At 40.9% G+C, this 27,524-nt stretch overlaps 1 protein-coding gene across 3 annotated transcripts in view; it reads left to right on the top strand.

Moving 5' to 3' along the window:
• Positions 1-1,303: 1,303 nt before the first annotated feature.
• IFT88 (intraflagellar transport 88) overlaps positions 1,304-27,524 on the top strand; it is a 126,390-nt gene continuing 100,169 nt past the window's right edge. Inside the window, exons 1-4 of one of the 3 annotated variants that reach the window (XM_030813268.1) lie at positions 1,379-1,485; positions 2,119-2,231; positions 9,212-9,307; positions 24,703-24,765. In XM_030813268.1, the coding sequence (XP_030669128.1) occupies positions 2,211-2,231; positions 9,212-9,307; positions 24,703-24,765 (180 nt within the window). In that variant the 5' untranslated portion in view covers positions 1,379-1,485; positions 2,119-2,210. Of the gene's footprint in view, positions 1,486-2,118; positions 2,232-9,211; positions 9,308-24,702; positions 24,766-27,524 lie in introns of all 3 variants that reach the window. The other 2 variants (XM_003279164.4, XM_003279166.4) reach the window with 2 other exon arrangements.

Below are 27,524 nucleotides of genomic sequence, written 5' to 3'. Positions count from 1 at the left end.
CCCACATTGTGGAGGACCAACTGCTTTACTCAAGTCTAATTTAACTGTTAATCACATCTTAAAAAATACCAGCCAGAACAAATGCAGTCAGTGTCTCTGCTCACAAAACATGGGAAAGTGCAGGGGACCCACGGAGAGTTGTCTCCCAACACTACGTTTTTTCTTTTTTTGGATGGAGTTTCACTCTTGTCACCCAGGCTGGAGTGCAATGCCACCATCTTGGCTCACTGCAACCTCCGCCTCCTGGGTTCAAAGGATTCTCCTGCCTTAGCCTCCTGAGTAGCTGGGATTGATTACAGGCGCCCACCACCTCGCCGGGCTAATTTTTGTATTTTTAGTAGAGACAGGGTTTCACCACCTTGGCCAGGCTGGTCTCCAACTACTGACCTCAGGTGATCCGCCGGCCTCAGCCTCCCAAAGTGCTGGGATTATAGGCATGAGCCACTGCACCCGGCCAACACTACTTATTTTTTAAAAACTCATTAATTACTGGTGTCTTTAGACTCCCTCTGTCCCTCCCCCAACCCCCAACATTTACTTTTAAAATTTAAGACAAAACTTAATCAAACATTAAACAATTATGAATTCCCCCATTTATATTACATTTATTAAGCTTTACACTATGACCCAGGTTCTAGGTGGTTGGGACACAATGGTTCAATCCTTGTCTAGTAAATAAAACGGACACCTTAAGCGCTACAATCAAGGTGTGCACGGGGTGCTACAGAACACTACGCAGACAGGAGGAGGTGGGGGGAAAGGTGAGACTTCCCAGGCAGGTGTCATCCCAGAATAACTTTTACACAGGGTGACTAAGCGAGTTAGTGACTGCGCGGAAAATGGGCTTCCAAGGTTCACAAGGCTCATGCTGCGGCTCCGGGAGCTATCTCACAGTAAGCTTACTATCATCCTTTGGGCATCTGCTTTACGGATGAGTTCATCAGGATTTAAAGGATCTTGGTTCCATATCCTTCCCCTTCCTCACAGAGGCCGCCAGCCCGAAGCCCCTCTAGGCCCTCCTCCCTCCTGCATCTACTGGTCGCGAGCCTTTCCCTCCCCGCCCCCTTCACACAGGCCGCCCCCAGCCTCCCAACCCCCCGGTTCCGTTCCACGGGAGGCCCCGCCCTCCCTTGCCCTCTCCTCCACCGTTCTCCCCGCATCTCCCGGCTTCCCGCAAGCCGCTGGCACCGTCCCCTCAACACCCTCCGCCCACCGTCACTCCCTTCCACTGTGGGGGACCCGGCTCCCTTCTCTCTGACCCGCCGTTCTCCGCCCCTACCCACTTCCCCAGGCCTCCCGCACCACCCCCGTCCCGCAGCGCTCCCTCCCGCCCCCGCGCTTCCGGCCCCGCCCGCCCCCGCGCGGAGGACTGTGGGAGCGGCTTCCTTGGATTCCGCGCTTGGCAACGGCTCGGCGTCGCGCTTTGGCCAACCGCCGCGTCGTCCCTGGGCCCGACTGACTGTCGCCCGCTTCCCTCAGCGTGAGGTAGGAGAAGGGCGCTGGGGCCTAGTGCTTCAGGGCCCCTGGCAGCCGTGCCCCTGCGGCGTCCTGTGTGCCGCGCCCCGCCGAGGGCCTCTTCGCCCGTCTCCCGCCCGCCCCTGTCGGCCCCGGGGCGGTCTGAGGCGGGGCCTCAAATGGACTCGGCCTGCCCCTGCTTTTCTGCTTCAGGCTCCCGAGTTGTCCACTCAGAAACGCGGTCGTTGTTTCTCACATCGGTGTCCCCAGCTCACAGGCTTTTCTTGCTCCTCTGAACTGGGACGGGCGTCGCTGACCGCTTGGCAATGGCTGTCCCAAGTCCCAGTCACGCCTGACGGGGAAACTTAAAACCCAGTTAGATGACTACGCCAGCTCTGGAATCGCACAGCAGAGACGGTGCACATCGCTCTTTAATTTTTTTGTTAGGTAAAGCACTTGAAATTGCCTGATGAAAGTTGAATCAGAAATGAAGATAAAAGTACACAACAGAATGCAGAAAGTGCGTACTTAGCCTCAAAAAGATGGAAACATTCCAAAAACGTGAAGTACTGTTGTCCCAAGATTCTTTCTAAGCCTAAAATTACACATTTACTAGTCCAATTTTCTGGTTGTGAGTTTTTTGTTTTTTGTTGTTTTTTTGAGAAACTGCAGTAGGCTTCTTGGAAGTAGACCAAGGGTGTCCAATCTTTGGCTTCCCTGGGCCACATCGGAAGAAGAATTGTCTTGGGCCACACATGAAATACACAAACACTAAGGTAGCTGATGAGCTTTAAAAAAATCACACAAAAAAAATCTCATAATGCTTTCGGAAAGTTTACGAATTTGTGTTGGGCCCACATTCAAAGCCATCCTGTGCCACGTGCGGGCCGGGGTTGGAAAAGCTTGAAGTAGACTGTCCATAGTCAGTAGAAGAGTATTAAAAAACATACCTTTCACTTAAAAAAAAAAAAGGCTTTGCTAGCATTTAATTTATATTAAACATAGGTGGCATCATCCCCAGATTATTTCAACATGGAAGGTTTGTTACATGTATAAGCTGCTTTGGAAATAGCCTGGAGAATCCAGAAACCCTGAGTTGTATAACAACAGTTGTTCTGCCACCCATAGCTATTAGCCATGCTTGATTCCCTTCACCTTTCCTGGCCTCATTTTCCACGTCTTTTAATATTTGTATGTTCCACAAGATGTCTGTTCAACTAAAGTCTGAAGTCAAACCTTTTAAAAATCCGGTTACAACCTAGCAGAAAGGATTTCTCATTCTAAAAGTTGCTTCCTTCTATAACTTATGTGTCAACTAAACTGACTTAAATAGGGTTCATAATCCGAAATTATGGTTCAGAATAGTGGTTCTCAAAGTGGTCCCCAGACCAGTAGCCTCAGCATCACTTGTGTTTGAGAACCACTGGTTTAGTATTACCTGAGCTAAAGCTCTTAATTAAAAATATTTTATATATCTTTTACCAGTGACTTTTAATACCCTTTTTTTTTTTTTTTTTTTTTTTTTGAGACGGAGTCGCGCTCTGTTGCCCAGGCTGGAGTGCAGTGGCACAATCTCGGCTTACTGCAAGCTCTGCCTCCCGGGTTCACGCCATTCTCCTGCCTCAGCCTCCCGAGTAGCTGGGACTACAGGCGCCTGCCACCACGGCCAGCTAATTTTTTGTATTTTTAATAGAGACGGGGTTTCACCGTGTTAGCCAGGATGGTCTTGATTTCCTGACCTCGTGATCCGCCGGCTGGGATTACAGGCGTGAGCCACGACGCCCGGCCCTTTTAATACCTTTTGAAGCTATTTTGGAATGACCATTTCTATGTGGGTGACATTTGCCTTCATAGTAGTTAATTTTCATCTTCAAAAAGTAATGAGGAATTAACTCAAAATGGATCAGTGACCTAAATATAAGAGCCAAAACTGTTAGAAAAAAAGCATAGATATAAATATTCTTGACCTTAGGCAGTTCTTTCTTAGATATTATACCAAAAGTACATGTAACCAAAGAAAAAATAAATTGTATATCATCAAAATTTAAAACTTTTGGCTGGGCGCAGTGGCTCACGCCTGTAATCCCAGCACTTTGGGAGGCCGAGGCAGGCAGATCACGAGGTCAGGAGATGGAGACCATCCTGGCTAACAGGGTGAAACCCCGTCTCTACTAAAAATACAAAAAATTAGCCGGGCGTGGTGGCGGGCGCCTGTAGTCCCAGCTGCTGGAGAGGCTGAGGCAGGAGAATGGCGTGAACCCGGGAGGCGGAGCTTGCACTGAGCCGAGATCGCGCCACTGCACTCTAGCCTGGGTGACAGAGCGAGACTCAGTCTCAAAAAAAAAAACAAAACTTAAAACTTTTGTGCTTAAAAGGATAGTACAAAGAATGTAAAATGATGAGGTACAGAATGGGAGAAAGTATTTGTAAATCATTTATATAATGATTAGTATCCAGAATATATACAGGATCCTTATAATTCATGTGATAACTCGATTTTTAGGAATGAGCAGGCCGGGCGCAGTGGCTCACGCCTGTAATCCCAGCACTTTGGAAGGCCGAGGTGGGCGGATCACGAGGTCAGGAGATCGAGACCATACCGACTAACACGGTGAAACCCTGTCTCTACTAAAAATACAAAAAAAAAAAAAAAAAAAAAATTACCCGGGTTTGGTGGCGGGCGCCTGTAGTCCCAGCTACTCAGGAGGCTGAGGCAGGAGAATGGCGTGAACCCGGGAGGCGGAGCTTGCAGTGAGCCGCGCCACTGCCCTCTAGCCTAGGCGACAGAGTGAGAGTCCGTCTCAAAAAAAAAAAAAAAGAGCAAAAGATCTGAACAGACATTTCTCCAAAGAGGTTTAGAAATGGATAATAAGCAGATAAAAAGATACTCAACATCATTAGTCATCAGGGGAATGCAAGTCAGTACTACAATGAGATACCATTTCATACTCACTAGAATTGCTATAATCAAAAACAGGAACAGTAACAAGTGTTGGCTAGGACATGGATAAATTGGAAACTTCATGCATTGCAGGTGGGATGTAAAATAGTGCAGCCACTTTGGAAAACAGTCTAGCTGTTCCTCCAAAAGTTAAACATGGGGTTCCTATATGATCCAGCAATTCCTTTCCTAGATATATTCCCAATAGAATTAGACATACATATACATGCTAAAACTTGTACGCACACATTCATAGTGATGTTGTTCATAAAAGTCAAAAAGTGGAAACAATTCAAACATCCATTAACTAATGAATGGATAAGCAAAATGTTGCAGATGTATTATTTAGCCATAAAAAGTAATGAAATATTGATACATACTACTGCCTGGATGAACCTTGGAAGCATTATGCTAAGTGAAAGAGACCAGACACAAAAGGCTACATGTTTTGTAATTTCCTTAATATGAAATATCCAGCCAGCACTTTGGGAGGCCGAGGCGGACTGATCACGAGGTCAGGAGATCGAGACCACGGTGAAACCCCGTCTCTACTAAAAATACAAAAAAATTAGCCGGGCGTGGTGGCGGGCGCCTGTAGTCCCAGCTACTCCGAGAGGCTGAGGCAGGAGAATGGCGTGAACCCGGGAGGTGGAGCTTGCAGTGAGCCGAGATCGCGCCACTGCACTCCAGCCTGGGCGACAGAGCGAGACTCCGTCTCATAAAAAAAGAAATATCCAGAATTGGGAAATCCATAGAGACAGAAAATAGATTAATATGGTTGCCAGGGACTGGGGAGAGGGAAGGGAGGCATGGAGAGCTGCTAACAGGCCCCATATTTCTTTATGGGATGATGAAAATGTTCTGGAATTACATACTGGGGATGGTTGCACAACCTTGTGAATATACTAAAAACCACTGAATTATGCACTTTGAAAAGTTAAATTGTATGGTATATGAAGCCAGGCGCGGTGGCTCACGCCTGTAATCCCAGCACTTTGGGAGGCCGAGGCGGGCTGATCACGAGGTCAGGAGATTGAGACCATCCTGGTTAACACGGTGAAACCCCGTCTCTATTAAAAATACAAAAAAATTAGCCGGGCGAGGTGGTGGGCGCCTGTAGTCCCAGCTACGTGGGAAGCTGAGGCAGGAGAATGGTGTGAACCCTGGGGGGCGGAGCCTGCAGTGAGTCGAGATCGCGCCACTGCACTCCAGCCTGGGTGAAAGAGCGAGACTCCTTCTCAAAAAAAAAAAAATCTAGAATGTATGGTATATGAATTAGAGTTCAAAAACTAATAATTTTGTTAGTATTTAAAATATATAAATAATTTTTAAAGGTTATGAGAAGCCACATATATGTGGTATTATGCTGAGAAAAAGATTAAGCTGAAAATTTATTTTGTTTTTATTTATTTTTATTATTTATTTATTTATTTTTGAGATAGAGTCTGGCTCTGTTACCCAGGCAGGAGTGCAGTGGCGCAATCTCGGCCCACTGCAACCTCCTTCTCCCAGGTTGAGGCCATTCTCCTGCCTCAGCCTCCTGAGTACCTGGAATTACAGGTGCCTGCCATCATGCCCGGCTAATTTTTTTGTATTTTTAGTAGAGACGGGGTTTCACCATATTAGCCAGGATGGTCTCGATCTCCTGACCTCGTGATCTGTCCGCCTCGGCCTCCCAAAGTGCTGGGATTATAGGCGTGAGCCACTGCGCCCAGCCTAAGCTGAAAATTTCTTAGGAATTTGCTGGTGCATTTAAAATGTACAGGCCTTAAAAAAATATGTATTTGCTTTAAAGAAAATACATTTCTTGAATACTAGCAGTGCTACATTTCTTGGGTAATTAGCCCTCCTCCACCTCCCGCCCCTCGAATTGCCTAAAATATTGACTTGATTTGAACGATACTTCCAGGAATCTTTGCCACATTGTTTAGTAATTATTAGATTTATAGTATATCTATATGGTAATTTCATTTTTCCCATGCTTCTGTCCAAGTCAAAATGTAGAGATAAATCTTGAAATTTTACATTTTTATTTGGGAAGAAAGAATTGTGGTTTGAGGACCAGGTGCTCTTTGGTATGTCCAAAGAACAAAGAGAAAGTTGGAGGTTTATCAAAAGGAGAAGTGTTATGTAGCGCTCTTTGAGAAAGTTCACTGGAACTAGTGAGGTTCTGGGAAGCTGGCAAGTTCTAATTGGTGGGTAGCTGTGGTGGGCAGAATTAGTCCTATATTTGCAGCAAGTTATCTCAGCAGCTATAAATAAAATCGGCCTCAGGTTTTAGCAGCCAGACTTGCAGAGAATTCCATTCTTCAAGCAATGTTATGTGTCCTGAGTGCCTCCCCACCAACACAGTCCCAGCTTCTTGACTCTGTTTTAGTTGGGTATGACAAGAATGACTCAATTTGTATGATCAGCTTTCACTCTTCTGTTTCACTTTGCTTTGATATCTCTTTTTTCTGTCTTGCATTTTTTCCCTCAACATTTCATTATGAAAAATTTCAAACATGCAGCAAGGTTTAAAGAATTTTATGTTGAATGTTACTCCTGCTACCTAGATTCCACCATTAACCTTTTTCTATAGCTGCTTTATCATGTACTTATCCATTTACCTATCTCTCAATCCATCTATCAAGCCATCTTTTTTTTTAGAGACAGAGTCTCACTCTGTCACCCAGGTTGGAGTGCAGTGGCATGATCTCAGCTCACTGCAACCTCTGCCTCCTGAGTTCAAGCGATTCTCGTGCCTCAGCCTCCCGAGTAGCTGGAATTACAGATGTACACCACCATGCCCTGCTAGTTTTTGTATTTTTAGTAGCGACGGGGTTTCACCATGTTGACCAAGCTGCTCTCAAACTCCTGACCTCAAGTAATCCACCCTTCTTGGCCCTCCAAAGTGCTGAAATTACAGGCGTGAGCTACGGCACCTGGCCTAAGCCGTCTTATAGTATTTTAAGCTAAATTACAGCTATTACACGTTCCCTGAAATACCAGCATGCATATCAATTATACAGTTCAATATTTGTTTATAGTTCTTACTTTTGAGATAAAATTTACAAAGCAGAAATCTCAGAGTACATTTGCTGAGTTTTCACAAATGCATACACTTGTGCGACTCAAACCCCTGCCAAGATATAGAACATTTATCATCACCCCAGAAAATTCTCTCATGTCCCTTTCCATTCAATCCCTACTCCCCATCCCCAAGAAGCGACCTCAGTTCTGATAGTTTTCTACCGTAAATTAGCTTTGCCTGTTTGAGAACTTCATATAAAGGAAACAGTGCATAATGTATGCTTTATGTAAGGCTTCTTTCACTTAGCATAATTGGGATTCTTTTTTATTGCTGGATAGTACTTCATTGTGTAAGTATGCCACATTTTGCTTGTCCATTTTACTGATGGGTATCTGGTTTGTTTCTGATTTTTCGGTATTATGAATAAATCTGTGACAAAAGAAAGGTTTAATTTGTGACAAAGAAAAGAAAGGTTTAATTTGTGACAAAGAAAAGAAAGGTTTAATTTGAAGAATGAGAGTCTCCTCTAAATTACCAGGTCCAGAGAGGTGTGGGAGTGAAACAGCAGTCACATCTTCTTTACCTTCTTGGGCTAAGTAATCATGTCTTGAAACTTGCTTGCTATTGTCACAAGTAGCTATAAATTAATCTAACAATGTCACAGTCTGGATACTATAACCCATACAATGTAGCCAATCACTAATCAACATTATTTTTGTAAACCAGTGAGAATTTCTGACAGACAGCTTTGCCCACTCCCTGCCCCACTTTTTTGCCTTTAAAGATCTGCTTGAAACAAAGGCCGAATGGAGCGCCCGTCCAAGGCTACATGAAGTCTGAGTGTTCTGGACAGGCAGCTGTCCTCATTTTGGCTCAAGTAAACTTTTTAGAATTGTATTTTATGCCTCAATTCCTTTCTTTAGGTCGACAGCTGCTGTGAACATTCTTATATAAATCTTTGTGTAGACATATGTTTTCGTTCCTCTTGAGTAAATATTTTCAAGTGGAATTGCTGGGTGATAAAAGGTACATGTTAATTTTATGAAACTGCAAGACTTTTCTCCCAAAATGTATCATTTTACACTCCCATCAGCAATGTATGAATACTCTGGTTGCTCCACATCTTTGCTGACATCATGTGTTGTTGGTCTTTTTAATTTTACACATTCTGATGGGTATGTGGTGGTTTCTGCCTTGCATTTTAATTGACTGTTGCATACCTTTCTTCTGCACTTGATACTAAGCTCCATGAAAATCAGGATAATCAATTGTACCCCCTCTAGTGCCTGTCACTGTTCTTTCAGTGTCGAAGTTGTGAAATAAATGTGAAATGAGGGCAATAACTTAAATGTTTTGACATCTAGTTTTGGGAATTTGATGTGAAAAAAATTGAAGCCATGAAAATATATATAGATAAATTTGGCCAGAAATGTCATTAAATAGTTATACTTTATTGGAATTGAGAATTATTTCTGGCCTGGCGTGGTGGCTCATGCTGGTAATCCTAGCATTTTGGGAGGCCAAAGTGAGAGAATCACTTGAGCTCAAGAAATTGAGTCCAGCCTGGGCAACATAGGGAGATTCCATCTTTACAAAAAAATTCAAACTTAGTTGGGTGTGGTGGCGCAAGCCTGTAGTACCAGGGAGGCTGAGGTGGGAGGATCACTTGTGCCAGAGAGATCAAGGCTATAGTGAGCCGTGATTGTGCTACTGCATTCCAGCCTGGGCAACAGAGCAAGATATACCTCAAAAAAAAATATTTCTTATACCAAGAACATATTTACATTGCCAGTTTTTCCTAGGTACAAATGATGCAAAATGTGCACCTGGCTCCAGAGACAGATGAAGATGATCTTTATTCCGGCTATAATGACTACAATCCAATCTATGATATCGAGGTAACAAAAGCTACTTGTTTTTTACATTGGTCTTAGTTAACCAGCTGGTTTATGAAGACTGTGGATTTGAGAGTTCTACTTTATTATGCTTTAGATTAAATTAAGCTGATTCAAAAACCTAGGAAAGTGCTATTACAGAAGATTCTACTGACTTCCACCAAAAATAATAATTGCAGCAGAAGGAAAGATCATGAGACAGGTTACAAAAATGAATTAAGGTGAATTATATATACTTGTATTCTTCAGCACTAGCTATCCAAATGTGTAAAAGACTTAGATCACCTGAAGGTATTTAAAATTAGGGTTTTAAAAAAAATTCTAAAGTTGAAATGTCTTGTTTTTTTTTTTTAATTTTTGTGAGTACATAGTAGGTGCATATATTTATGGGGAATGTGGGATATTTTGATACAGGCATACGGTATATAATAATCACCTAAGGGTAAATAGGGTTTCTGTTACATCAAGCATTTATCCTTTGTGTTTCAAACAATCCGATTATATTCTTTTAGTTATTTTTAAATGTACAATTAAATTATTGACTATAGTCACCCCATTTTGCTATCAAATACTAGATCTTATGCTTTCTTTCTGTTTTTTTTTTTTTGTACCTATTAACCATTCCCACCCCCTCCCCTGCCACTACCCTTCCCAGCCTCTGGTAATCATCCTTCTATTCTCTATCTCCTTGAGTTCAGTTGTTTTAATTTTTAGATCCCAGAAATAAGTGAAAACATGCGATGTTGGTCTTTCTGTGCCTGGCGTATTTCTCTTAATAGAATGGCCTCCAGTTCCGTCCACGTTATTGCAAATGACAGGATCTCATTCTTTTTTATGGCTAGTTTTCCATTGTATATATGTACATTTTCTTTATCCATTTGTCTGTTGACAGACACTTAGGTTGCTTCCAAATCTTGGCTATTGTGAATACTGCGGCAGCAAACATGGGAGTGCAGATATCTTTTTGATATACTGTGGTATAGTTTGTATATTTATCCCCACCAACATCTCATGTTGAATTGTAATACCCAGCATTGGAGGTGAGACCTGGTGGGAGGTGATAGGATCATGAGAGTGGATTTCTCATGAATGGTTTAGCATTATCTTCTTGGTGCCATCCTCACCCCATGTGATGTGACTGCTCCCATTTTGCCTTTTGTCATGAGTGAAAGCTCCCTGAGGCCTCCCCAGAAACTGAGCAGATACTGATGTCATGCTTGTACAGCCTGCAGAACTATGAGCCAATCAAACCTCTTTTCTTTATAAATTACCCAATCTCAGGCATTCTTTGGTGCAAAAGAAACTGCAGTTTTTGCCATTTTAATTGCAAAACTGCAATTACTTTTGCACCAACCTAATAGCAATGCAAGAACAACCTGGTACATACTGATTTATTTTCTTTTGAGTATATTTCTAGCAGTGGGATTGTTGGATCATATGATAGATCTATTTTTAGTTTTTTTTTTTTTTTTAAGACTGTTGTTTCACTGATTTCACCAGTTTAAAGCAACTTGCTTGCAGTACTTTGTAATTATAATTTGTACATTAAAAATTTAAATTACCTTAATAATAGAGTCTCCTTATAAAAAATTATAACTTTACAGATCAAGCTGAAGTACCCTTTGATTATTCCCCTGTCCAATGCCCCATCTTAGTCTCCTCTCTAGAAATAGTCACTGTTAACAATATAATGTACATGATTCCAGACTTCTCCATAGCGTTGCTCATAGAAGAGCTATCTATGTATGTATTTTAGCATAAATGATATATACATTATTTCACCTAACAACATGACTTAGACATTTCTTCAGTACACATAGGTTCATTTCATTTTAGAAAACTGCAGCATGGTCTTCCATACGAAGGATGCACAATTATTTCTTTAGCCATTCCTGATTTTGTGAATATTTAGGTTGTTCTGCATTTTTCACTGTTACAAATAATATTATGATGAAGATCGTTGTACTTGCTTCCTTAATATCTACTCCAACAGTTAGTTGACTCCGAAGTAGATACTAACAGTAGAATTTTGAGGTGACAGGATATGCAAAATTATCCGTGAATGTGCAATACTTGTATTTAAATTCCCTTCAGCAGTGTATAAATATACTTATTGAATTTAAATTTGAATTTCTTCCATCAAAGTGAGGTTCAGTGCCAGTTTATATAAATCTTGATTTTTTTTTTTTATTATACTTTAGGTTTTAGGGTACATGTGCACAATGTGCAGGTTTGTTACATATGTATCCATGTGCCATGTTGACTTCCTGCACCCATTAACTCGTCATTTAGCATTAGGTATATCTCCTAATGCTGTCCCTCCCCCCTCCCCCCACCCCACAACAGTCCCCGGAATGTGATGTTCCCCTTCCTGTGTCCATGAGTTCTCATTGTTCAATTCCCACCTATGAGTGAGAACATGCGGTGTTTGGTTTTTTGTCCTTGCGATAGTTTACTGAGAATGATGTTTTCCAGTTTCATCCATGTCCCTACAAAGGACACGAACTCATCATTTTTTATGGCTGCATAGTATTCCATGGTGTATATGTGCCACATTTTCTTAATCCAGTCTATCATTGTTGGACATTTGGGTTGGTTCCAACTCTTTGCTATTGTGAATAGTGCCGCAATAAACATACGTGTGCATGTGTCTTTATAGCAGCATGATTTATAGTCCTTTGGGTATATACCCAGTAATGGGATGGCTGGGTCAAATGGTATTTCTAGTTCTAGATCCCTGAGGAATCGCCACACTGACTTCCACAATGGTTGAACTAGTTTACAGTCCCACCAACAGTGTAAAAGTGTTCCTATTTCTCCACATCCTCTCCAGCACCTGTTGTTTCCTGATTTTTTAATGATGGCCATTCTAACTGGTGTGAGATGGTATCTCACTGTGGTTTTGATTTGCATTTCTCTGATGGCCAGTGATGATGAGCATTTCTTCATGTGTTTTTTGGCTGCATAAATGTCTTCTTTTGAGAAGTGTCTGTTCATGTCCTTTGCCCACTTTTTGATGGGGTTGTTTGTTTTTTTCTTGTAAATTTGTTTGAGTTCATTGTAGATTCTGGATATTAGCCCTTTGTCAGATGAGTAGGTTGCAAAAATTTTCTCCCATTCTGTAGGTTGCCTGTTCACTCTGATGGTAGTTTCTTTTGCTGTGCAGAAGCTCTTTAGTTTAATTAGATCCCATTTGTCAATTTTGGCTTTTGTTGCCATTGCTTTTGGTGTTTTAGACATGAATTCCTTGCCCACGCCTATGTCCTGAATGGTATTGCCTAGGTTTTCTTGTAGGATTTTAATGGTTTTAGGTCTAACATTTAAGTCTTTAATCCATCTTGAATTAATTTTTGTATAAGGTGTAAGGAAGGGATCCAGTTTCAGCTTTCTACATATGGCTAGCCAGTTTTCCCAGCACCATTTATTAAATAGGGAATCCTTTCCCCATTTCTTGTTTTTGTCAGGTTTGTCAAAGATCAGATAGTTGTAGATATGTGGCATCATTTCTGAGGGTTCTGTTCTGTTCCATTGATCTATATCTCTGTTTTGGTACCAGTACCATGCTGTTTTGGTTACTGTAGCCTTGTAGTATACTTTGAAGTCAGGTAGTGTGATGCCTCCAGCTTTGTTCTTTTGGCTTAGGATTGACTTGGCGACGCGGGCTCTTTTTTGGTTCCATATGAACTTTAAAGTAGTTTTTTCCAATTCTGTGAAGAAAGTCATTGGTAGCTTGATGGGGATGGCATTGAATCTGTAAATTACCTTGGGCAGTATGGCCATTTTCACGATATTGATTCTTCCAACCCATGAGCATGGAATGTTCTTCCATTTGTTTGTATCCTCTTTTATTTCATTGAGCAGTGGTTTGTAGTTCTCCTTGAAGAGGTCCTTCACATCCCTTGTAAGTTGGATTCCTAGGTATTTTATCCTCTTTGAAGCAATTGTGAATGGGAGTTCACTCATGATTTGGCTCTCTGTTTGTCTGTGATTGGTGTACAAGAATGCTTGTGATTTTTGTACATTGATTTTGTATCCTGAGACTTTGCTGAAGTTGCTAATCAGCTTAAGGAGATTTTGGGCTGAGACAATGGGATTTTCTAGATATACAATCATGTCATCTGCAAACAGGGACAGTTTGACTTCCTCTTTTCCTAATTGAATACCCTTTATTTCCTTCTCCTGCCTGATTGCTCTGGCCAGAACTTCCAGCACTATGTTGAATAGGAGTGGTGAGAGAGGGCATCCCTGTCTTGTGCCAGTTTTCAGAGGGAATGCTTCCAGTTTTTGCCCATTCAGTATGATATTGGCTGTGGGTTTGTCGTATATAGCTCTTATTATTTTGAGATACGTCCCATCAATACCTAATTTCTTGAGAGTTTTTAGCATGAAGGGTTGTTGAATTTTGTCAAAGGCCTTTTCTGCATCTATTGAGATAATCATGTGGTTTTTGTCTTTGGTTCTGTTTATATGCTGGATTACATTTATTGATTTGCGTATGTTGAACCAGCCTTGCATCCCAGGGATGAAGCCCACTTGATCATGGTGTATAAGCTTTTTGATGTGCTGCTGGATTCGGTTTGCCAGTATTTTATTGAGGATTTTTACATCAATGTTCATCAAGGATATTGGTCTAAAATTCTCTTTTTTGGTTGTGTCTCTGCCTGGCTTTGGTATGAGGACGATGCTGGCTTCATAGAATGTGTTAGGGAGGATTCCCTCTTTTTCTATCGATTGGAATAGTTTCAGAAGGAATGGTACCAGTTCCTCCTTGTACCTCTGGTAGAATTCAGCTGTGAATCCATCAGGTCCTGGACTCTTTTTGGTTGGTAAGCTATTGATTATTGCCACAATTTCAGAACCTGTTATTGGTATATTCAGAGATTCGACTTCTTCCTGATTTAGTCTTGGGAGGGTGTATTTGCCGAGGAATTTATCCATTTCTTCTAGATTTTCTAGTTTATTTGCATAGAGGTGTTTGTAGTATTCTCTGATGGTAGATTGTATTTCTGTGGGATCGGTGGTGATATCCCCTTTTTCATTTTTTATTGCATCTGTTTGATTCTTCTCTCTTTTCTTCTTTATTAGTCTTGCTAGTGGTCTATCAATTTTGTTGATCTTCTCAAAAAACCAGCTCCTGGATTCATTAATTTTTTGAAGGGTTTTTTGTGTCTCTATTTCCTTCAGTTCTGCTCTGATTTTAGTTATTTCTAGCCTTCTGCTAGCTTTTGCATGTGTTTGCTCTTGCTTTTCTAGTTCTTTTAATTGTGATGTTAGGGTGTCAATTTTGGATCTTTCCTGCTTTCTCTTGTGGGCATTTAGTGCTATAAATTTCCCTCTACACACTGCTTTGAATGTGTCCCAGAGATTCTGGTATGTTGTGTCTTTGTTCTCGTTGGTTTCAAAGAACATCTTTATTTCTGCCTTCATTTCATTATGTACCCAATAGTCATTCAGGAGCAGGTTGTTCAGTTTCCATGTAGTTGAGTGGTTTTGAGTGAGTTTTTTAATCCTGAGTTCTAGTTTGATTGCACTGTGGTCTGAGAGACAGTTTGTTATAATTTCTGTTCTTTTACATTTGCTGAGGAGAGCTTTACTTCCAACTATGTGGTCAATTTTGGAATAGGTGTGGTGTGGTGCTGAAAAAAATGTATATTCTGTTGATTTGGGGTGGAGAGTTCTGTAGATGTCTATTAGGTCCACTTTGTGTAGAGCTGAGTTCACTTCCTGGATATCCTTGTTAACTTTCTGTCTCGATGATCTGTCTAATGTTGACAGTGGGGTGTTAAAATCTCCCATTATTATTGTGTGGGAGTTTAAGTCCCTTTGTAGGTCACTGAGGACTTGCTTTATGAATCTGGGTGCTCCTGTGTTGGGTGCATATATATTTAGGATAGTTAGCTCTTCTTGTTGAATTGATCCCTTTACCATTATGTAATGGCCTTATTTGTCTCTTTTGATCTTTGTTGGTTTAAAGTCTATTTTATCAGAGACTAGGATTGCAACCCGTGCCTTTTTTTGTTTTCCATTTGCTTGATAGATCTTCCTCCATCCCTTTATTTTGAGTCTATGTGTGTCTCTGCACGTGAGACGGGTTTCCTGAATACAGCACACTGATGGGTCCTGACTCCTTATCCAGTTTGTCAGTCTGTGTCTTTTAATTGGAGCATTTAGTCCATTTACATTTAAAGTTAATATTGTTATGTGTGAATCTGATCCTGTCATTATGATGTTAGTTGGTTATTTTGCTCATTAGTTGATGCAGTTTCTTCTTAGCCTCGATGGTCTTTACAATTTGGCATGATTTTGCAGTGGCTGGTGCCAGTTGTTCCTTTCCATGTTTAGTGCTTCCTTCAGGAGCTCTTTTAGGGCAGGCCTGGTGGTGACAAAATCACTCAGCGTTTGCTTGTCTGTAAAGTATTTTATTTCTCCTTCACTTATGAAGCTTAGTTTGGCTGGATAGGAAATTCTGGGTTGAAAATTCTTTTCTTTAAGAATGTTGAATATCGGCCCCCACTCTCTTCTGGCTTGTAGAGTTTCTGCCGAGAGATCAGCTGTTAGTCTGATGGGCTTCCCTTTGTGGGTAACCTGACCTTTCTCTCTGGCTGCCCTTAACATTTTTTCCTTCATTTCAACTTTGGTGAATCTGACAATTATGTGTCTTGGAGTTGCTCTTCTCGAGGAGTATCTTTGTGGCGTTCTCTGTATTTCCTGAATCTGAATGTTGGCCTGCCTTGCTAGATTGGGGAAGTTCTCCTGGATAATATCTTGCAGAGTGTTTTCCAACTTGGTTCCATTCTCCCCGTCATTTTCAGGTACACCAATCAGACGTAGGTTTGGTCGTTTCACGTAGTCCCACATTTCTTGGAGGCTTTGTTCATTTCTTTTTATTCTTTTTTCTCTAGACTTCCCTTCTCGCTTCATTTCATTCATTTCATCTTCCATCAGTGATACCCTTTCTTCCAGTTGATCGCATCTGCTACTGAGGCTTCTGCAATCTTCACGTAGTTCTCGAAACTTGGCTTTCAGCTCCATCATCTCCTTTAAGCCCTTCTCTCCATTGGTTATTCTAGTTATCCATTCTTCTAATTTTTTTCAAAGTTTTTAACTTCTTTGCTGTTGTTTTGAATTTCCTCCCGTAGCTCAGAGTAGTTTGATCGTCTGAAGCCTTCTTCTCTCAACTCGTCAAAGTCATCCTCCATCCAGCTTTGTTCCGTTGCTGGTGAGGAACTGCGTTCCTTTGGAGGAGGAGAGGTGCTGTGCTTTTTAGAGTTTCCAGTTTTTCTGCTCTGTTTTTTCCCCATCTTTGTGGTTTTATCTACCTTTGGTCTTCGATGATGGTGATGTACAGATGGGTTTTTGGTGTGGATGTCCTTTCTGTTTGTTAGTTTTCCTTCTACCAGACAGGCCCCTCAGCTGCAGGTCTGTTGGAGTTTACTAGAGGTCCACTCCAGACCCTGTTTGGCTGGGTGTCAGCAGCCGTGGCTGCAGAACAGCAGATTTTCGTGAGACCACAAATTCAGCTGTCTGATAGTTCCTCTGGAAGTTTTGTCTCAGAGGAGTACCCGGCCGAGTGAGGTGTCAGTCTGTCCCTACTGGGGGGGTGCCTCCCAGTTAGGCTGCTCAGGGGTGAGGGACCCACTTTAGGAGGCAGTCTGTCCGTTCTCAGATCTCCAGCTGCGTGCTGGGAGAACCACTACTCTCTTCAAAGCTGTCAGTCAGACAGGGACATTTAAGTCTCTGGAGATTCCTGCTGACTTTTTGTTTGTCTGTGCCCTGCCCCCAGAGGTGGAGCCTACAGAGGCAGGCAGGCCTCCTTGAGCTGTGGTGGGCTCCACCCAGTTCGAGCTTCCTGGCTGCTTTGTTTACCTAAGCAAGCCTGGGCAATGGCGGGCGCCCCTCCCCCAGCCTCGCTGCCGCCTTGCAGCTTGATCTCAGACTGCTGTGCTAGCAATCAGCAAGACTCCGTGGGCATAGGACCCTCCGAGCCAGGTGCGGGACACAATCTCCTAGTGTGCCGTTTTCCAGGCCTGTTGGGAAAGCGCAGTATGAGGGTGGGACTGACCCGATTTTCCAGGTGCCGTCTGTTACCCCTTTCTTTGACTAGGAAAGGGAACTCCCTGACCCCTTGCGCTTCCCGAGTGAGGCAGTGCCTCGCCCTGCTTCGGCTCGCGCACAGTGTGCTTCACCGACTGTCCTGCACCCACTGTTTGGCACTCCCTAGTGAGATGAAACCAGTACCTCAAGCAGAAATGCAGAAATCACCAGTCTTCTGTGTCGCTGGGGCTGGGAGCTGGAGACCGGAGCTGTTCCTATTTGGCCATCTTGGCTCCACCCAATCTTGATCTATTTTTAGTTTTTTGAGGAATCTCTAAACTGTTCTCCATAGTGGTTGTACTAATTTACATTCTCACTAACAGTATATGAGGGTTCCCTTTTCTCCACATTCTCACCAGCATTTGTTATTACCTGTCTTTTGGATAAAAGCCATTTTAACTGGAATGAGATGACATCTCATTGTAGTTTTGATTTCCATTTCTCTGATGGTCAATAATGTTGAGCACTTTTTCATATACATGCTTGCCATTTGTATGTCTTCTTTTTAGAATTATCTATTCAGATCTTTTGCCCATTTTTAAATCAGATTATTAGATTTTTTCCTATAGAGTTGTTTGAGTTCCTTACACATTCTGGTTATTAACTCCTTGTCAGAGGGATAGTTTATAAATATTTTCTCCCATTCTGTGGGTTGTCTCTTCACTTCGTTGATTCCCTTGTTGTGCAGAAGCCTTTTTAACTTGATGTGATCTCATTTGTCCATTTTTGCTTTGATTGCCTGTGTTTGTGGGGTATTACTCAATAAATCTTTGCCCAGTCCAGTGTCCTGGAGAGTTTCCCTAGTGTTTTCTTTTAGTAGTTTCATAGTTTGAGGTCTTAGATTTCTAAGTCCTTAATCCATTTTTATTTGATTTTTGCATATGGTGAGAGATAAGGGTCTAGTTTCATTCTTCTGCATGTGGATATTCAGTTTTCTCAGCACCATTTATTGAAGAGACTGTCTTTTCCCTAATGTATGTTTCTGGCACCTTTGTCAAAAATGAGTTCACTGTAGATGTCTAGATTTGTTTCTGGGTTCTCTATTCTGTTCCATTAGTCTGTCTGTTTTTATGCCAGTATCATGCTGTTTTGGTTACTGTAGCTCTGTAGTATAATTTGAAGACAAGTAATGTAATTCTTCCAGTTTTGTTCTTTTTGCTCAAGACAGCTTTGGCTATTCTGGGTCTTTTGTAGTTCTATATAGACTTTAGGATGTTTTCTTCTGTTTCTGTGAAGAATGACGTTGGTATTTTGATAGGTATTGCACTGAATCTGTAGATTACTTTGGGTAGTATGGACATTTTAACAATATTGGTTTTTCCAATCTATGAACATGAAACATCTTTCCATTTTCTTATGTCCTCTTCAGTTTCTTCCACCAATGTTTTATAGTTTTCATCGTAGAGATTTTCACTTCTTTGGTTAAGTTAATTTCTAGATATTTAATTTTATTCGTAGATATTCTAAATGGGATTACTTTCCTGATTTATTTTCCAGATTGTTCACTTTTGGCATATAGAAATGCTACTCATTTTTGTATGTTGATTTTGTATCCTGCAACCTTACGAAATTTATCAGTTCTAATAGTTTTTTGGTGGAGTCTTTAGGTTTTTCCAAATACAAGATCATATCATCTACAAACTAGGGTAATTTGACTTCTTCCTTTCCGGTTTGGATGCCCTTTATTTCTTTCTCTTGCCTGATTGCGCTAGCGAGGATTTCCAGTACTATGTTGAATAACAGTGGTGACAGTGGTCATCCTTGTCATGTTCCAGATCTTAAAGGAAAGGCTTTCAGTTTTTTTTCCATTCAGTATATTAGTTGTGAGTCTGTTACATGACATTTTTCATGTTGAGGTATGTTTCTTCTATACACAGTTTTTTTTTAGGGTTTTTATGAAGGGATGTTGAATTTTACCTAATGCTTTTTCAGCATCAGTTGAAATGATCATGTGGTTTTTTTGTTCTTTATTCTGTTGATATGATGTATCACATTGATTGATTTGCATAAGTTGATCCATCCTTGCATCCCTGGGCTAAATCCCACTTGGTGATGATGAATGATCTTTCTAATGTATTGTTGAATTCGGTTTGCTAGTGTTTTGGTGAAGATTTTTGCATCAATGTTCATCAGGGATGTTGATCTATAATTTTCTTTCTTTGATGCATCTTTGTCAGGTTTTGGTATCGGTAATACTGGCCTTATAGAATGAGTTTGGAAGTATTTCCTCTTACTCTGTTTTTCGGAGTAATTTGAGTAGGATTTATATTAGTTCTTCTTTAAATGTCTGGTAAAATTCAGCAGTGAAGCCATCAGGTGCCGAGCTTTTCTTTGCTGGGAGACTTTTTATCATGGCTTCAGTCTTGTTACTTCTTTTTTTTTTTTTTTTTTTTTTTTTTTTGAGATGGCGTCTCGCTCTGTAGCCCAGGCTGGAGTGCAGTGGTGCAATCTTGGGTCACCGCAAGCTCTGCCTCCCAAGTTCACGCCATTCTCCTGCCTCAGCCTCCCGAGTAGCTGGGACCACAGGTGCCTGCCACCACGCCTGGCTAATTTTTTGTATTTTTTTTTTAGTAGAGACAGAGTTTCACCATGTTTAGCCAGGATGGTCTCGATCTCCTGACCTCATGATCTGCCCTCCTCGGCCTCCCAAAGTGCTGGGATTACAGGCGTGAGCCACCACTCCTGGCCCAGTCTTGTTACTTCTTTTCTTTTTTTTTTCTTTTCAGTCTTGTTACTTCTTATTGGTCTGTTCAGGTTTTGGATTTCTTCATGGTTCAATCTTGGTAGGTTGTATATGTCTAGGAATTTATCTGTTTCTTCTAGGTTTTCAATTTATTGGTATATGGGTGCTCATAGTGGCCTCTAGTGATCCTTCAAATTTCTGGTTTTGTTGTTGTTGTTGTTTGAGACAGAGTCTCGCTCTGGTTGCCCAGGCTGGAGTGAAATGGCGCAATCTCAGCTCACTGCAACCTCTGCCTCCCGGGTTCAAGCGATTCTCCTGCCTCAGCCTCCCGAGTAGCTGGGATTACAGGCGTGTGCCACCATGCCCGGCTAATGGTGTATTTTTAGTAGAGATGAGGTTTTACCATGTTGGTTAGGCTGGTCTTGAACTGCTGATCTCAGAAGATCTGCCTGCCCAGGCCTCCCAAAGTGCTGGGATTACAGGTGTGAGCCACTGCATCCAACTGATCCTTCACATTTCTATGGTATCAGTTGTAATGTCCCTTTTTTATCTCTGATTTTACTTATTTTGGTCTTCTCTCTTTCTTTGTAGTTAGTCTGGCTAACGATTTGTCAATTTTATCTTTTCACAAAACCAACTTTTTGTTTTGTTGATCTTTTATATTGTCATCTTTGATTCATTTTCATTTATTCTGCTCTGATACTTATTATTTTCTTTTATTAACTTTGGGTTTGGTTTGCTTTGCTTTTCTAGTTCTTTGAGACGCGTCATTAGGTTATTTGAAGTTTTTCTTCTTTTTTGATGTAAACACTTACAACTATAAACTTCTCTCTTAATACTGCTTTCACTGTATCCCACAGCTTTTGGTGAAGCCAGCCAGGCTTGTATCCTTCCCTTAAGTCAACCAGTTCCCCTGGGCCCTGGGCAGGTCCCGAGATGCTGTCTGGGAGCCAGGGCCTGGAGTCAGAATCCTTAGAAATTTCCTTGGTGCTCTATTCTTCTGCTGCTGAGCTGGCACTGAAACCATAAGACAAAGTCCTTCCCACTCTTTCCACCCTTTTCCCCAGGCAGCAGATTCTCTCCTGTGTCTGTCACCACAACAGACCCGCAGAGAGTACTGCCAGGTTATCGCCAATGTTCTCTTAAGGCCCAAGGGCTATTCCTTCAGGTTTTGGTGAATTCTGCCAGGCCTGGGACTCACCCTTCAAGGCAGTGGGTGTCCCTCTGGCTCAGGGTAGGTCCAGAAATGCTATCCAAGAGCCAAGGCCTAGAATCAGGGTCCCTAAGAACCCACTTGATGCTCTAACCCACTGTGGCTGAGCTGATACCTAAGTTGCAAGACAAAGTCCCCTTTACTCTCCCCTCTTCTCATCTCAAACAGAAGCAGTCTCTCTTTGTAGCCACCACAGCTGTGAATGTGCTGGGTCGCACGTGAAACCAGTATATCTCAGAGTCTCACCCAAGTCCCACTATACGTACTACCTGGTTATTGCTGCTGATTATTCAGGACCCAATGGCCCTTTATTCAGCAGTGATGAATCCTGCCATGACTGGGTTCTTTCCTTCAAGGGAATTTAGTATAAATCAGGAAAACCATTGAAACCTCCTCATTCTCCCAATTATAAAATTAAGAAATGCTAATCATGGAAACAAAAACTAGTAATCCCATCAGTCAGAAATAACTACTGTCAACATTTTAAACATTTTTTTCTTTGTCTTTCCTTCATGTATACATACACAGTTTTCTTTTAGCATGTTTGGAATTGAACTAGTAATTACTTTTCTGTTTACTTTTTTACATTCAACTACATCATAAGCAGTGTCTCATGATACTAAATATTTAAATAGATATTACTTTAATGACTACATAATATTAAAAACACATAGGTGATTAGAAGTATTTTCTCCACCAGACGCAGGGACTCACACCTATAATCCCAGCACTTTGGGAGGCTGAGGTGGGCAGCTCATTTGAGGTCCGTAGTTCAAGACCAGCCTGACCAACATGGTGAAGTCCCATCTCTACTAAAATACAAAAATTAGCCAGCCATGGTGGCGGGCACCTGTAATCTCAGCTGCTTGGAAGGCTGAGGCAGGAGAATAGCTTGAACCCAGGAGGTGGAGGTTGCAGTGAGCCAAGATCATGCCATTGCACGACAGAGCGAGACTCCCTCTCAAAAAAAAAAATTTAAAAAACTAAAGAAGTATTTTCTCATGATAGGATATTTTTTCCTGTTTTCTGCTGTTGTAGATAACATTGTAGTGAAAAAATTTATGCGTAAATAATTTTCTATGTTTTGATCAAACTACCTGGGATAGAGTCCCAGAAATGGAATTAATGGATCATGGAGATTATCTTTTTTTTTTTTTTTTTTTTTTTTTTTTGAGATGGAGTCTCGCTCTGTAGCCCAGGCTGGAGTGCATTGGCGCGACCTCTGCTCACTGCAAGCTCTGCCTCCCAGGTTCACGCCATTCTCCTGCCTCAGCCTCCTGAGTAGCTGGGACTACCAGCGCCTGCCACCACGCCTGGCTAATTTTTTGTATTTTTAGTAGAGACGGGGTTTCACTGTGTTAGCCAGGATGGTCACGATCTCCTGACCTCGTGATCCGCCCACCTCAGCCTCCCAAAATTCTGGGATTACAGGCGAGAGCCACCGCCCTGGCCTGAAGATTATCATTTTTAAAGCACCAGGGACACTTCCTACTTCCTCAGGTTGTTGCATTGTGGCTGCATAATTTAATGTGAAGTGAATACTCAGAATATCAGACCCAAAAATAAATTAGACAGTGAAGTAAAAATAATTTTTGGCTTATGCTTGGTTTTCTTTGATCTTAACTATAATAAGAAGTTCAATAAATAATGAATTTCTTGCAGCAGTGGCTTAAGATATTCATAGAAGATGGAATTTGTTAACAAAGTGACAAAGATTTCCAAAAGTTGTATAAGTTTGGTGTTTGTAATTGGAGAATTTGTTGACTGTCCTTTTTAGTTTGTCATTTAGTTAGGATTTACTGAGCTGATTAACCAAATTTTACTAATAATTTAGGAATCTTAAGGGAAATTTTTTTACCCAAAGATCTGCTAAAGTAGAAGATAATAATAATAAATTATGTTGAAGGTTACCTTTGGATTTATACTTCATTCAAAAGTCTTTAGTTTCTGTGGGTGACTGAGAATTGTGTAATTTTATGTAGTTGATATGGAAGGTTACAAAGATAATTTAGGCTGGGCACAGTGGCTTATGCCTGTAATCCCTTTAGGAGGCTCAGGGGTGGATCACTTGAGCTCAGTTTGAGACCAGCCTGGGTAACACGGCAAAATCCTGTCTCTAAAAAAATACAAAAATTAGCAGGTTGTCGTAGTGTGTGCCTGTAGTCCCAGCTCCTAGGGAGACTGAGATGGGACAATCACCTGAGCCTGGGAAGTTGAGGCTGCAGTGAGCTGTGATTGCACCACTGTACTCCAGCCTGGAGGTTGGAGTGAAACCCTGTCTCAAAAAAGAAAAAAAAAAAAAAAGATAATTTAAAGTAAAAATTAAAGAAGAAGGCTTGTATGCAATAAAATTATGTTTTAAAAGCATCGTATTAGCATCCTGGTAATATAAGCATTTTATTTTGATTATTTTCAAATTTTTAAAAAGTTAATTGATAGTTACTTTATTTTTTATGTATTGTTTATTTTTAAAATAATTGACAAGTATATTTTGTGGGAAGTAGATTGAAATAAATCGGAGGCAAGGATGAGAACTGCATTTAATATGTCTGAAGGGTTAAAGCCAGAGTGTGTGTTAGAGAAGGGGAAGTAGGAAATACAGGATGGTTGGAAGATCGGCTGTTGGTGAGACTGGGTGCTTTTGAGAGACTATAAAAATGGTATTTTGTTCAGGAAACACAAGAACCTTTATATCCTGCCCTTGATTAGTGTTCTTTTCCTCAAATTTCCTGAAGGGGAATGTAAGTACATTTCGGGAATCAGCAAAGCAAAATAACATTTTATTTCTACTAAGATGTTGATTCCAAATGGCAGTGCAGGTTGGACTTGTTGAGCCCCCACATTTGCTTAGATTAGCTCCAGTCTGTGTCTCAGACTTGACCTCTCCATGAAAAATCCTTTTCATTTGGGCAGATGGAAATGGCACCAAAGACAGTGCCCCCTGCTTGTAGAAAATATGGCCTTTTCTATCCTGAGGCTTTATCAGGTAGGGTGGGAGAAGAGGAGAAAGACAGGAGGATGGTGGGGAGAGAGAGAGAAAGAGAGATGTAAATCTCAATTCCAAGCCACCAGGAAAAAAAACAGAAGAAAGGCCACATCCTTGTATACTTGATGTTTCAACCTGGCATTGTGATGCCACTCATTAAAACTGTAGCCAATAAGATGTCCATAAAATTGGCTAACATGACCAGTACTCCTCATTCTAGGAGAGGAAGGAGGTTTGCTATTCTGGGTAGTGTGAAGTGGGGAGATTTGAGGTAAGAGTCCGTTCGTCCCTACCTAGATGTCCCTACCTAGTTGGCAAAAGATGAATTATAGAGGCTCTTGAGTACCAAACAGGAGTTTAAACTTATTTTTTCCCCCAATTCTTACTCTGTGTTGAATGTTAAATTTGCGTTTTCGTTTTAGGAATTGGAGAATGATGCAGCTTTTCAGCAAGCTGTGAGGACTAGTCATGGCAGAAGACCTCCAGTAAGTTAAAAAAAATTTTTTTTAATTGTGGTAAAAAATACATAACATGAAATTTACCAAATTAACCATTTTCACCTGTATATTCCTGTAGTGTTAAAGATTATAACCATCACTAAGTTTAGATGGTAGTGAAACAGATCTTCAGAAGTTTTTCATCTTGTATATCTGAAAGTCTGTATCCATTAAACAAAAACTTCCCATTTTCTCCTACTTCCAAAGCCCCTGTAACTACCATTCTACTTTCTATTTCTATGAATTTGACTAATTTAGATACGTTACATAAGTGGAGTCTCAGAATATTTGTCTTTTTGTGACTGGCTTATTCGCTTAGTATAATGTCCTCAAGGTTCATCCATGTTGTAGCATGTGACAGAATCTCCTTCCTTTTTAAGTTTGAATAGTATTCCATTGTATGTTTATACCACATTTTGTTTATTCATTCATCTGTCAATGAACACTTGTTCATTTTTATTATTCAGTTGTAGGAGTTCTCTATATATTCTGGATATTAATGTCTTATCAGATGTATGATTTGCAAATATTTTCTTTCATTTTGTAGATTGCTTTTCACACTGATGTGTCCTTTGATACACCAAAGTTTTTTAGTTTGGTATAGTCCCAATTGTCCATCTTTACTTTTGTCGCTTGTGCTTTTGGTGTCATATTCAAGAAATAATTGCCAAGAACAATGTCATGAAGCTTTTCCCCTATGTTTTCTTCTAGCATTTTTGTAGTTTTAGGTCTTAACATTTAGATCTTTAATCCATTTTGTGTTCATTTTTATATATGGTATAAGATAAAGGTCCAAATTCATTATTTTGCACATGGATATTTAGTTCTCCCAACACTATTTGCTGTACAGACCATCCTTTCCCTATTGAATGGTCTTGGCACCATTGTTGAAGATCATTTAACCATATATGTAAGGGTTTGTTTCTGGGCTTTCTATGCTGTTCTGTTGGTCTATTTGTCTGTCTTTATGCCACTAACCATACTGTTTTGATTAGTGTAGCTTTGTAATATGTTTTAAAATCAGGAAATGTGAACCTTCCAACTTTGTTCTTCTTTTTCACAATTGTTTTAGCTACTTGGGGTCCCTTGATATTACATATGAATTTTAGGATGAATCTCTATTTCTGTAAAAGAAAAAAAAAAAAGTCATTGGGATAGTAAGGATTTGATAAGGATTGTACTGAATACACTGGGTAGTATGGACATCTTAACAATATTAAGTCTTTCAGTCTATGAGCCTATGAACACAGGATGCCTTTCCATTTGTTTATGTCTTCTTTAATTCATCAATGTTTTATAGTTTTCAGTGTATCTAGTAGGTGAATTTTAAATTATTTGAGATCAAATGATTTCTTATGTTATTCAAACTGTAAACATTATTTTTATTAGGCATCAGAATATTGTTTACCTAAAACATTCATTGTTTTAAAAATATTTGCTTTTCTGATTTTTAAAGTGGCATAAATATTGATCCCTCAAAACATTGGGGCTTAATTTACAGATTACCCTTCCTTGTATTAATATTAATACTCAATTTTCTATGAGTACATGAATTGCTAGAGTAGTTTTTTTAGTATTAGTGTTAAGGTTTTTGTATGTGTCATACAAAGCATAGACATCTGCCTTTCACAGTGCATGAAATATGCCAAGCTTTGTTTGTAGTTGAAAATAAACAAGGTTGACACTAAGTAGTGAAGTAGAGAAAGTTCTATCCCTAATGTTCTATGTCTAATACTCCTTTTTTGAGTGCTGCTTCTCCCTACCTATCTAATACTATATAGCAGTGGCTCTCAGCTGGGGGCACTTGTGCCCCCCCACCAGGGACATTTGGCAATGCTTGGAGAGATATTTTCGGTTGTCACAACTTGAGTGGGTGCTACTGGCACCTAGTGGGTAGCAGCCAGAGATGCTGCTAACCCTTCTACAATGCATAGGCCAGCCCCCAGTAATAAAGAGCTATCCAGCCCAAACTCCTTTGCTTTAGATGAAGTGTCCTTCTGCTATTATCTTCCCTCGCTTTGTCATGTTCTCCTGTCCTCCCTGTCCTACGTACTTATCTAGCAAAAATAAATCATTGTGAGTAGTTTGCCCATCTCATTTAGGGTGAATGCTTTTAGTGTGGTTCCTTGTAATGAGTTTGGCTAAATCACTGCACAGGTAGAGGACACAGTCAGTCCTCCACAAGACCACTCCCACTTCTGACACCAACTGCAAGTTCATGGTTCCCAGAACCATCCTCAGGCTTGATAATTCTCTGGAAAGACTCAAAGAACTCACTGAAATCTCCTATACTTACAGGTTAATCATGGGAAGGATACAAATTAAAATCCACCAAGGGAAGAGATGCATAGAGCAGGGCCTAGGAGTGGTCCAAACAGAGAGCTTCTGATTATCCTCTCCCTGTGGAGCAAGACATGGCAGTACTTTTTCCTAACCACAGTGTGACAGTACTTGAAGAGTATTGCCAACCAGGGAATCCTACCCGAGACTTTGGTGTTCATAGTTTTTACTGAGGCTTGATCACATACCACCCACCATGCCAACCTTTAGTCTCTAGTCCCGGATGTTTGGGCTAGTAACTCCAGAAGCTGATGTGTCCCAAAGCTCCCATTGTGAATCATATTGATAGACTGACCAGTGGCCAAAGCCGGAGCAAACAAAGACACTCCTGTCAGGCAGAGCATTTCAGGGGTGTAGAAGTCATCTCCTAGGAGCCAACGACAGAGGCCAGAGCTCTCTTTGAGTAA

The sequence above is a fragment of the Nomascus leucogenys genome, chromosome 5 (assembly GCF_006542625.1).
Source record: "Nomascus leucogenys isolate Asia chromosome 5, Asia_NLE_v1, whole genome shotgun sequence".
Taxonomy (NCBI): domain Eukaryota; kingdom Metazoa; phylum Chordata; class Mammalia; order Primates; family Hylobatidae; genus Nomascus; species Nomascus leucogenys.
Note: the sequence above shows the minus strand (reverse complement) of the source record. Positions and strands in the feature narration are given on the sequence as shown.